Source organism: Peromyscus californicus, unplaced genomic scaffold (assembly GCF_007827085.1).
Source record: "Peromyscus californicus insignis strain IS unplaced genomic scaffold, ASM782708v3 Scaffold_4__1_contigs__length_199733344, whole genome shotgun sequence".
Classification (NCBI taxonomy): Eukaryota; Metazoa; Chordata; class Mammalia; order Rodentia; family Cricetidae; genus Peromyscus; species Peromyscus californicus.
In genome coordinates, this window is record NW_026294562.1 from 176,003,116 (window position 1) to 176,015,134 (window position 12,019).

At 52.2% G+C, this 12,019-nt stretch overlaps 1 protein-coding gene across 1 annotated transcript; it reads left to right on the forward strand.

Annotated features, from left to right (window-relative positions):
* The first annotated feature begins 250 nt into the window (after nt 1–250).
* Nucleotides 251–11,968, forward strand: Tbc1d17 (TBC1 domain family member 17). The gene is made up of 17 exons (XM_052714069.1): nt 251–474; nt 792–890; nt 985–1,059; nt 2,457–2,580; nt 3,700–3,907; nt 4,398–4,509; nt 4,600–4,761; nt 8,016–8,144; nt 8,231–8,334; nt 8,922–9,016; nt 9,361–9,477; nt 9,554–9,654; nt 9,759–9,858; nt 10,677–10,774; nt 10,875–10,991; nt 11,352–11,438; nt 11,573–11,968. The coding sequence occupies exons 1-17, from the start codon at nt 454–456 to the stop codon at nt 11,771–11,773; spliced, it is 1,950 nt and encodes a 649-aa protein (XP_052570029.1). The 5' UTR covers nt 251–453; the 3' UTR covers nt 11,774–11,968.
* The last annotated feature ends 51 nt before the right edge of the window (nt 11,969–12,019 follow it).

Here is a 12,019-nt window from a genome sequence, read left to right on the forward strand (position 1 = left end):
GCCAACACTTCGCCGTCCCGCCCCGCAAAGAGATGGCAGCGCCCCGCATTAACATGGCTTCCACAGAGCCGCTCGGGCTTGCCCTCTAGAAAAATGGCACAATACTGGCTTCGATGCCAGTATAAAATATGGGGAGCGCCAAAGAGGCGTTCCCTAGCGATCACGAGTTGTTGGGAGCGCTCACGGGCCCTCCTACTTGTTTACTTCGCGGCGAGAATGTTATACTGCGCCTGCGCCGTCTGCCGACCCTTGCCAACAGGTCTGTCTTCAGCACGTGACCTGAATCTTCGCGTTTCAACAACCCTGTTCAGACAGATGGTTTCACCCACTGCAGCGCTACAACTTTAGGGGCGCTACCACTCTCTGGCCTGGAAGGGAGCGTTTTTTCCGGACATGACACTACATTGACCCGGAAAAGGAGGAGATCGGGGCAGTGGAACCTCCGCGGTGGCTATGGAAGGATCCAGCTACAGGGTAAGACTTCGGAACTCATTCCCTCGCTTGTCTGTAGGCGCCCCCCCGCCCCCGCGATGGTCCGCTGCCACCTTCCGCTGTGCAGGGACTAGGCGGCGCTCACTTAGCAAGCACTGTGTCCTCGTAACGACGCTGTCACTCTCCACGGTCCATGGGGAGAGTCTGTCTCAGCCCCTCCCCTGGGGGAGGGAAACGCACGCCAGCCCGAGCGCGGGGCGCGCCTGTAGGCTGCGCACGCCCGTCCTAGCGGGTCAGTCAGGGTCTTCGGACCTGGATGCCCCTTCCTGTACCCTGGCTCTCACCATGCCCGCCCCCAGGTGGTATTTGAGAAGGGAGGCGTGTACCTGCACACCAGCGCCAGGAAGCACCAGGACCCGGACTCGCTCATCGCGGGCGTCATCCGTGTGGTGGAGAAGGTGAGCCGGAATGGAGGTGGCATCTGTGGGGACTTCGGATGGATGGCTGAGGGCAGTTCGGGCGACTTTACTAAGTCCTCCCTCTGCCCCTTAGGACAGCGACGTCCTCCTGCACTGGGCTCCGGTGGAGGAGGCTGGAGACTCGACCCAGATCCTCTTCTCCAAGAAGGTAGGCGCCCGCTTCTCTTCACCACTCAAGGGGAAGGCAGCGGGTACTCGGGGACCTGTGCGCCTGTTTGTGAAATGATCTGATGGCCTGTCCTCTTGGCTGATTGGGGACCCCTATTGGGTGAAGGACTGGGTTCCCATTTCTTTTTTTGTTTTGTTTTGTTTTTTTTTCGAGACAGGGTTTCTCTGTGTAGCTTTGGCTCCTTTCCTGGAACTCACTCTGCAGACCAGGCTGGCCTCGAACTCACAGAGATCTGCCTGACTCTGCCTCCCAAGTACTGGGATTAAAGGCGTGCGCCATCACACACACACACACACACACACACACACACACACACACACACACACACACACACACACCCCGGTCTGGTTCCCATTTCTGGGTTTGGTCTGAGGCAGCTGTCTTTTTCCCTCTGATCTACTGTTAGGTTTATTTATTATATTTATTTATTTACTGTGTGTATATGCCATGGTGTGGGTGTGTGAAAGTCAAGATAACCTGTAGAAGCAGTTTCCTTCCACTGAGTGGGTCCCAGGGATTGAACTCAGGTTTGGCATAAGTGCTTACTAGCCCAGAGATTTAGTTTGTGTGAGGGTGGATGGGTGTGGTGTGAGTGTATGGGCATGTGCATGCCCTATCTATGGGTGCAGACACGTGCTGGAAACCGGGTGCTGAGCTCTAAACTCAGGTCTGTGTGTTGTGCAGCAAGCCCTGTTAACCACTAAACTGTCTTTTGGCTTTATTTACTTATCTGTGTGTGTTCTACTTGGAAGAGTTGGTCCTTCTTCCTCGTGGGTTCTGTGGACTGAACTCAGATCATCCATCTTACCTGCCAAGCCGTCTGGATGGCCCTGCTCTACAGTGTCCTTTGAGGCAGTACCCCTTTCTGTCCATCATGTGACTGTCAGCAGTGTTCCCTGTAGACTCACAGCTAGTCACAATGACAGTACCCATCACTTAGGCTCTTCATTCACTGACAGGGTGTTGTGGCATCAGGTGTAGCCATGACTCTAGGTTTCTTCTTGCCTGGCTCTTCCTCAGCCACCATGGGTGACACTAAGCAAGTTTTCTGCCCCCTCCTGCCTGTTCCCCCCTTGTCCCGAAGGGCTGCTTTCTCACTGGGGCTTTCTTTTTTCTTTTTTTAAGATTTATTTATTTTTTATGTATACAGTGTTCTGTTTGCGTGTATCCCTTCAGGGCAGAAGAGGGCACCAGATCTCATTACAGATGGCTGTGAGCCACCATGTGGGTGCTGGAAATTGAACTCAGGACCTCTGGAAGAGCAGTCAGTGCCCTTAACCTCTGAGCCATCTCTCCAGCCCTTACTGGGGCTTTCAAACTGCAAGCTGGAAACCCTTAAGACCATAGCTTTTCATTCCATTATTTCTTCTCCCAAGGACTCAAGTGGAGGCGAGCCCAGCACCGCAGAGGAGGAACCTACCTTTGACCCAGGCTATGAACCTGACTGGGCTGTCATCAGCACAGTGCGGCCACGGCCCCACCTGGCAGAGCCCAGGAGAGGTAGGTGGAGCTGTGCCACGGTGGTCTAGTGGCTACATCCTGCCCTTAGTGATCATAGTCCAAAGGCTTTGTCACCCACAGTCAAGGTGGCTTCCAGATGCTTCCTTTCTGGCCTAGGAAAGAATGGCTTGGCTCTAGGTGTGCCCATGAGTTCTCCTAAAGGTTTCTAGGCTTGTGGGTTGTGGAAGAGCTGACAGGCAGCTAATCACAGGGTAACTTTTTTTTCTGAGACATGGTCTCACTATGTAGCCTTTGCTGGCCTTGAATTTAGAGATTTGCCTGCCTCTTCCTGTCAAGTACTGAGATTAAAGGTATATGTCACCATGCTCAGCCTCCCAAACCTTTGTTGTGGCTCAAGTAGTGCCTGGAGCAAAGAGGGCATTAGAGGTAAGACAGCCAGAAGACTAGGGACAGAGGACTGAGGAAGGCCTGAGAAGGTTCTGGAATATTCTGGGACAGCCATGTCCACCGGGCTTCTTTCTAATCTTAGGCAGCGTAATCGGATGTTTCCCTTTCTGTCTGCCTGGTCCCAAATAACCGACTCAGAGGCTGAATATGAGTTATAAATTCTCAGCTAATAGCTCAGGCTTGTTATTAGCTAACTTTTAAATTAAATTAACCCATATTTCTATTTATGCTTTTACACATGGTGGTACATTTATTAGCATGGCACGTCCATTTCCTGCTCCCTCTGCATCTGGCTGGTGACTCCTGACTCTGCCCTTCTCTTTCCCATCATCCTTGGTTTGGTTGCCCTGCCTACACTTCCTGCCTGCCTACTGGCCAATCAGTATTTTATTAAACCAATTGGAGTGACAAATCTTTACAGTGTACAAGTAAATTCAGGCAAATCTCTGAATTCAAGGCCAGCAAAGGCTACATAGTGAGACCATGTCTCAGAAAAAAAAAAAGTTACCCTGTGATTAGCTGCCTGTCGCTCTTCCGCACCAAGGCAGTGTGGTTATTCCACAGCAAGGCAGTTTTACTTCGCATGAAATTCCAGAGTACTCAGAGGTGGAGGGTGGCTTCCACCACGGCTTCTGAAGACTGCTGTGGAGAGAACGCACTGGGTTGGCCTTTTCCGCTCGCACGGCACCAGTAACGCACTGCTTTCCCCAGGTGCAGAGCCCAGCTGCCCCCGGAGCTCCTGGGCCTTCTCGGTGAGCCTGGGGGAGCTCAAGTCCATCCGCAGATCGAAGCCAGGCCTCAGCTGGGCCTACCTGGTCCTGGTGACGCAGGCTGGAGGCTCCCTCCCTGCCTTGCACTTTCACAGAGGGGGCACCCGGGCCTTGCTCCGGGTCCTCAGCCGCTACCTGCTGTTGGCCAGGTAAGCCCCTGCCTGCGATGGACCTGTGAGCCAGCACGCCCTTCTGCGGCTGCAGTCACAGGACAGTGAGCAAAGCACAGTGCTAATGGAAAGGCGCTAGAAAGATCCAGGCACATACCCTTGTGGTCCCAGGATTTGTTTGGAGGGCTGACAGGAGGGTGGAGAGTTCAAGGCCAGTGTGGGCTACATGAGACTGAAAGTGAGGGCAGGGAGGGAAGAAATGGCCGATCTCGATGGGACTTAGGTAGTAGTCTCCTGATGCATAGAAAGTATCTCTTCATCCCCACAAAGCTGCTCATTGGCTCCTCCCTGAATCAGTCACACAGGCCCAGAAGTGCAGAAGCCTCACTGGCCTCCACGGCCCAGCTCTGGTCTGGAGCCTTTTCTTGCAATAACATTTGGGTGATGGGAAAGGGACTGTAGCACCTAGAGCAAGGTATGGCCAGGTACGTCAGGGCCTGGGGCCTCTTGTGTGTGCCCTTTCTCCCAGCTCTCCGCAGGACCCCCGCCTCTACTTGGTCTTTCCCCACGACTCCTCTGCCCTCTCCAGCTCCTTCCATCATCTGCAGCTCTTTGACCAGGACAGCTCCAATGTGGTGTCTGTGAGTGTTCCAGAACCAGATGCAGGGCCTAGGTGGCTGTGATGGGTGGAGATCTGGAGGACAGCTCTGATACCTGTCGCCTGTCCCCAGCGCTTCCTCCAGGATCCCTACTCCACCACCTTCAGTAGCTTCTCTCGAGTGACCAACTTCTTCCGGGGAGCCCTACAGCCGCACCCTGAGGGAGCCTCCTCCCCTGACCTACCCCTGCTGCCAGATGATGAGCCAGAGCCTGGCTTCGAGGTCATCTCCTGCGTAAGTGTCAGGTGACCCTGGTTGGGACTTTCTGTGGTGCTACACAGGCATATGACTTCAAGGACTCAGTTTTCTCCTTGGTGTACCAGGCTTTTTCTTTTGGGCCACCAACCAGCTCCCAAATCATAGAGACTAGTTTTGAATGCTCGGCCTAGCTTGGGCATGCTTCTGGCTAGGTGTTTTGTTTTGTTTTGTTTTGTTTTGTTTTGTTTTGATTAAACTTAAATTAACCTGTTTCTCTTTTTCTACCTTTTTCCTCCAGGCTTATTACCTTTCTTAGTTCTGTTTACCTTACCTTCACTGATTCTCTATGTCTGGCTGGCGGATGCCTAACTTCTTGCCTTGGGCATGTCCCTCATTCTCTCTTCCTTCTCTCCTTCTTCCTTCTTCTTCTCTTGAACCTAGATTTCTCCTATTTATTCTCTCTGCCTGGCAGCCCGGCCTATCCTGTTCCTACCTGGCTATTGGCAATTCAGCTTTTTATTAAACCAATCAGGTGCCTTAGGCAGGCAAGGTGAAACAAATGCAACTCATCTTTACATAGTTAAACACATATGCTCATCGTTAAAACATGTCACAGCGTGGTTGTGTGGGTTTTTGAAGGACTTGATGTTGAATGAAGATTCAGAGGCACCTTAAGAAGGAATCTAGCCTTTCATGGCTGCAGGGAAATCCACAAGTATTATCTCCTGTGGAAACATAAGCATAACCTCGGCCCTAACTCAACACTTTCCCTGGACTACTTTGATGTTAAAAGATTTATAATACATGGGCTGACTCGATTCAGCAGTTATTTTCCACAATCCAATGCTTTTTTTTGTTTGTTTGTTTTGTTTTTTGTTTTTCGAGACAGGGTTTCTCTGTGTAGCTTTGCGCCTTTCCTGGAACTCACTTGGTAGCCCAGGCTGGCCTCGAACTCACATAGATCCGCCTGCCTCTGCCTCCCGAGTTTTGGGATTAAAGGCGTGCGCCACCACCGCCCGGCCCAATGTTTTTTAGTAGCTTAGTAAAGCATTATGCAGTCTATCGCTGGGGTTCCTCATATCCCCTGTCTGTTTAACAAGCATGCCTACAGATTGAGTGGAGACTTTTTGTAAAGGCCAATTGTAGAATTTTAAAATTTTTGAAAAATTATAGATACATTAGTATCAAAATCCAATAGTCCTTCAATCTCAATCCTATTTAATTTTACTTTTAATTTAGGCCATTCATCATTGATAACTGTTTACCAAAACACCATTTTTCCTGTACTTCCAAAGTCTCCAGTTCTATGTTTAGGCATCACTTTGCCTTTAAGATATGGAAGCAATAATAATTGAACAATTCTATCACCAGCTTCTATTTCCATGGTTCTTTTTACATATGCCATCTATAAAAGCATTAAAGACAATCTCTATAGGATTTTTTTTTTAAAGATTTATTTATTATGTACACAGAAGAGGGCGCCAGATCTCATTACGGATGGTTGTGAGCCACCATGTGGTTGCTGGGAATTGAACTCAAGACCTCTGGAAGAACAGTCGGTGCTCTTAACCTCTGAGCCATCTTTCCAGCCCAGCTGTCCTTATTCTTATATAGAGGAACCTTTTCTTCCTCTCTTACTATTGGGAAGAGGCTTTTTTCTTTCCTTTATTTTTCTTTTATGGGGCCTTTTAATCTTTAGGCCTAGTTTCAATATTTTTTCCCTTTTTACCAGGAAAATCCTTTTTCTTGATTAAAAATTTCTCCCTTTTCAGTCAAGAAATTTCCTTTCCTTCCCTCTTTTCTATTGGGAAGATTTCCTTTTTTATTTTATTTCTTTCCCTTTTCTCTACTGAGAAAAGTCTTTTTCCTAGATTTATTTCCTGTCTCAGGAGCCATTCTGTCTTTAAAAATTGTGCTGTTACCACTTTTTCTTTCCTTTTTTTAAATTTTCTTTTTCACTTTTTCTTTTGATAAGCATTTTAGCAACTGTGTATTTTGTTGCTCCTGAGATGTGGAGTTTAAATTCCCCATGACCCTGCTGATTCTGGAGTCCTCTTACCCTGAGAGTGCTCCCTCCAGTTCTTCAGATGGCAGCTCCTCTGTCCTCCAGCGGATCCTTTGTCACCAATTGTCACAGCATGGGTGTGTGGGTTCACGTGGGACCAGACCATTGAGGCACCTTAGGAATGAGTCTAGCCTTTTGATGCTGCAGGGGGATCCAGTCTCTAAGGACTAAAGCACTTTCCCTTCACCCAAGGCATTTTAATTTTTCTCTATGTCTATAGTTTAGCCAGTTCATTTTCCATATGCTCAAAACAACCTGAATGAAGCCTCTAAAAATACAATGCCAAGTGCAAATTTCTTGATTCATCAGGTATCACAGTTTCCCAGGTTTTCTGAACCAAGTTCTGCACAGTCTTTGTATCCTTGGGAGACTCTCAGACAAGATTCACATAGAGGGCAACAAGAGAAACAAAAGGTAACCAAGAATCGAAAGATGTCTTAGGGCTAGGTGTTATTGCTCTGCAGCTAGGCCAGGTGTAGCCCAGCAGGAATGCAGCCATAAAAACAAATGCAGCACAACCAAAAATAACAACCTTCACAAAGTTAAAGGAATATTCTGCAGCATAAACAAATGTAACACGTCTCTGCCTAGTTAAAATAATATTCCATAGCACCTCGGTAACATGAACAGTATCTGGAACTGCATAAGAAGTGACTTCACAGAGATCTCATGTTCTGGGCCAGCTCCTTAGTGTACCTTGGTGGATGTTTTTTTTTTCTTCTTTCTTTTTTTTTGGTTTTTCAAGACAGGGTTTCTCTGTGTAGCTTTGCGCCTTTCCTGGAACTCACGCTATAGACCAGGCTGGCCTCGAACTCACAGAGATCCGCCTGGCTCTGGGATTAAAGTGCTGGGATTAAAGGCGTGCGCCACTGCCGCTCAACTGGTGGATGTTTTTCTTATGCTGAGGATCCAGCCAACCCCCAGAGCTCTTACATGCTAGGCAGGTTCTCTACCACTGAGCCACGACCCCTGCCCCTCACTGGTGATCTAGACCAGCACTCCCCTGCTGAAGTAGTTTCCCAACCATTCCTGGTTTTTGAGATGTATGTTGCAGTCTTCCAGCCTGGCCTTATACTCTTGCCTCAGGCCTGGCTGTGGCTGTTCTGTTCTCAGGTGCCGCCTTTTCTGGAAGCTTCCTGCTGACCCCTGGTCTTTAGGGTTCCTCCAGCCCAGGAAGGCTTGGTGCTCACTTGGACTTGGGGCTCACCTTCCCTGTGTCCTGCAGGTGGAGCTGGGGCGGCGTCCCACAGTGGAGCGGGCTCCTCCAGTCACAGAGGAAGAATGGGCTCACCATGTGGGTCCTGACGGTCGCCTGCATAATATCCCCGAGTTGAAAAGTCGGATCTTCTCAGGGGTGAGTGTCAGTGGATGTAGGCTAGGATGGGCTGGCAGCTGGCCAGGAGGAAGCCCCTTGACCTGTTTGCTCCATTGCACCCCCAGGGTCTTAGCCCTGGCCTGCGGCGGGAGGCTTGGAAGTTCCTCCTGGGGTACCTTAGCTGGGAGGGTTCAGCTGAAGAACACAAGGCCCACGTGCGGAAGAAAACGTGAGTGAGACAGTCCGGCCCTTGTCCTCCAGACAGCTCTGCCCTAGGGCTTGGGCTTGACTCCCTCGTCTTCCATGTCAGGGTGTCCTGGAGCCAGCACAGCCCCTGCTGGTTTATAGGATTAGTGTCAACTATACTGGGGCGTCTTCCTTAGACACTGCTTTGAAGCCACTATATGCAGTGAACAGGCTCACCCCCACAGAGTCGCCTCCTGACCTGGGTCCCTGCCAGGCTGATGCTGCGCTGCTGTAGTTCCTGCAGCTTTACGGTAGCTGTCAGCTCCTTCCTGAGGGTGTCATACACCTGCCCTGCCGTGTCTGGCCCCTTGTGAGGACCCGAGGATGCCTCAGTGCCCTTGGACATGCTTTTCCAGCAGAGGGAGGGGTGGTGACAACAGATATTACCAGAAGCCCACGGGGTGTTCTGTGTAGAGAGACATCAGGGGCGAGGAAGAAGGGAGAGGCAAGGGCCAGGTGGCTGTGTGGGCGGGGCAAGGCTTGGGTAGTGATGGTGTGGGCGGGTGCTTCTCTCCTGTTCCCTGGGAGCTGTGATAGCAGGGGCCATAGCTCCCATGCCCCTCCCCTCAGGGATGAGTACTTCCGAATGAAGCTGCAATGGAAATCTGTGAGTGCTGAGCAGGAGCGGAGGAATTCACTGCTGCATGGATACCGAAGCCTCATTGGTGGGTGTGTGGCAGGGTGAGGGGCAGACAGGAAGAAGCTGGGTGGGAGTCGGGGCAGTAGGGGTGAGCTGCAGAGGGTAGGCAGGACGGGAAGAGGCCTTGTTGGCTCTCACTGGAAGATGGTGTGGCTGTACGTCGCTGTGACCATTTCCCCACCTGTAGAGGCATCGCCAGGGTCTCGCACTGGGGTGGCAGTGATAGGTTCTGGTCAAGCCCCCACCCTCACTCTAGCATGAGCCCTGAAGCTGAGGGCTGCCAGCAGGCAGGAAGTAGGGCTGGTATCTGTGACCAGCTAGGAAGGCCAACTAACCTTCCTCATGTTCCTACCATGTTGGGCCCCCCAGAGAGAGACGTAAGCCGCACTGACAGGACTAACAAGTTCTACGAAGGCCCTGAGAACCCCGGATTGGGCCTGCTCAATGACATCCTCCTAACCTACTGCATGTACCACTTCGACTTGGGTGAGCGCTGCACTGATGGAGAAGGCTGGGTGCCTTGGGTGCTCAAGGTGTTGCAGCTGACCCTGTGTTCCCCCAGGCTATGTTCAGGGCATGAGTGACCTCCTGTCCCCAATCCTCTTCGTTGTTCAGAACGAAGTGGATGCCTTCTGGTGTTTCTGTGGCTTCATGGAACTTGTGGTGAGGCACAGGATGGGAGAGGGAGTGCCGTGTTGGGGACAGCCACTAAGGTATCCAGTCAGCACAGTACTCTGTTCTCATCTCACACTTCCTGTTCCCTGCAGCATGGGAACTTTGAAGAGAGTCAGGAGACTATGAAGCGGCAGCTTGGGCAGCTTTTGCTGCTTCTGCGGGTGCTGGATCAGCCGCTCTGTGATTTCCTGGGTAGGTCCTATGTGCGACCATCCGAATGAGAAAAAGTCCCAAGTAACCTGGTATTCAAAGCTTAGGGGATGGGAAGTCTGCCCACCTTAGACCAGGTGAGGTTTCTCTGGACCCTCAGCCAGCACCGCTGCAGTCCAGCTGTGAGTTCCTTGTTGCTTGTTTAATATGAGAAATGCTAAAGGCCGTGGCTCAATTGGTAGGATTCCTGCCTAACATGCAGGAAGCCCAGCGCTGCAGAAAACTGGGCAAGTGATGCACACCTGCAGTCTCGGCACTGAGCGGGTAGAAGCAGGAGGACCAGAAGCCACATAGTGAGTTTGAAGCCAGCCTGAGCTACAGGAGACACCCTGGGTATGTCCTTGAGGAAACTAGGACCATGTTGGGGGGGGGGGGGTGTCCTAGATAAGCATGTCACTTTCTAGGCATAGGGAGACGGCTGCTTCGGTCATGAAATCTCCTGAAACCCAACTTTTCTGGGTGTGTAGAGTTCTGTCTACTGCACTTTCAGGACAGCCTGAGACTGATTTCACTCACCTACTAGATATTCTGGCCACTAATGGTCTACACAAGGTCCTCGGTTACCGTTACACTGCCCTAGAGGGACTGTGTCCATGGTAACACCACACTCACTGACCTTCTCAGGGTGCCCGTCTTCCCAGCACAGGCCATGGTTGCTTTCGTGGTGTAGTATACGGTGGTGGCACCATCCTAGAGTACCAGATCTCGTGTGTGCAGTCATGCCTGTCACCTGCCTTGGCCAGCTGCTGAGGACATTGATCTGGACTAGGGCGAGCCTAACTGCTGCGGTCCTCCTCTAGACTCCCAGGACTCGGGCTCACTGTGCTTCTGCTTCCGGTGGCTGCTCATCTGGTTCAAGAGGGAATTTCCCTTCCCTGATGTCCTTCGGCTGTGGGAGGTGGGCAGCCAGTTGGGGTGAGATGCTGGTGGAAGGGCTGGGAGGTAAAGGGAGATGGACATGTCAGAGGGGGGCTTCAGGGTTCATTCTGATACCCCAGGTGCTGTGGACTGGGCTTCCTGGCCCCAATCTACACCTGCTGGTGGCATGTGCCATCTTGGACATGGAGCGGGATACACTGATGCTGTCTGGCTTTGGCTCCAACGAGATCCTTAAGGTGAAGCGAGGGCACTTCCCTCATGCTGCGTTGACTTAGGTGTGACCACCTAATGTGTGGTCTTGGTCTTGTTGAGTGGCTCGCCTTATCTGGCTTGGGTTTGAACTGTTATCCCCCGCCTACCAGGTTACCAGCCCTGTACCTACAGAGCGGTGGAGTAGAGGAGCCTGCTCCTCCCCAGTTAGGGCCCTTCCTGTTATGCTGCAGCATCCAGCTGTCCTAGCGGGGAGTGCTATAGAAGACTGTGGCAGGCCAGGAATCTGGAAGGCCTCCCCTAGCTGGGTCCTGTACCCCCAGGGCGAGCCTGCTTCCTTCTATCCCCAGAATGTGGGCATGCGCCTTACTCTCCCCTTCCTGCAGCACATCAATGAACTGACCATGAAGCTGAGCGTGGAGGACGTGCTGACACGGGCAGAGGCCCTGTACCGGCAGCTGACTGCCTGCCCAGTGAGTCCTTTGCTCTTAAGGAATAAACCCCCATGGCTCTCCCCGCCAGGCCCCCTTCCCCGTCCCAGGTCCGCCTCCCCTTTTGACTCCACCCCCACTCACTACCTAGCCTCTTGGACACTCTCGCTCCCCAGGAGCTGCCACACAATGTGCAGGAAATCCTGGGACTGGCACAGCCCAAGGAGCCCGGTAGCCCGTCTCCTCCCGTCTCCCCGCTGCCGCTGTCGCCCACTCGGGCCCCGCCGCCCCCGCCGCCGCCGCATGAGGATGTAGTCCCGCAGCCTGACAGCAGCCTGGAGATCTTGCCCGAGGACGACGACGGGGCCGACTCCTAGCCCGATGCACCTGACTGGGTTCCCGCAGATTGCCAGGTCCCAAGGCCTGTGGGGGAAGGAGGCCTGGAGCAGGAGGAGACCTTAAGCCGGCCAATGAAGTGGAGGACAGTCCTCCTGGAGGTCGAGGACTTCCAGAACCCGCCCACCAGCTGCCAGTGTGAGGCAATAAACCGTTCTTGTTTGACTGCGCTGGCATCGGCAAGCCTTGTTTTTCAGTGCTCGCCCACAGCCCAGGCTGGCTCAAGA

Bases quoted from the DNA above. Each gene is read 5' to 3' on its own strand.
- Tbc1d17 (XM_052714069.1), top strand. From the start codon at position 454: ATGGAAGGATCCAGCTACAGG. The intron at 8,145-8,230 runs GTGAGTGTCAGT...TTGCACCCCCAG, and splicing joins AAAGTCGGATCTTCTCAGGG to GGTCTTAGCCCTGGCCTGCG. The intron at 9,017-9,360 runs GTGGGTGTGTGG...TGGGCCCCCCAG, and splicing joins TGGATACCGAAGCCTCATTG to AGAGAGACGTAAGCCGCACT.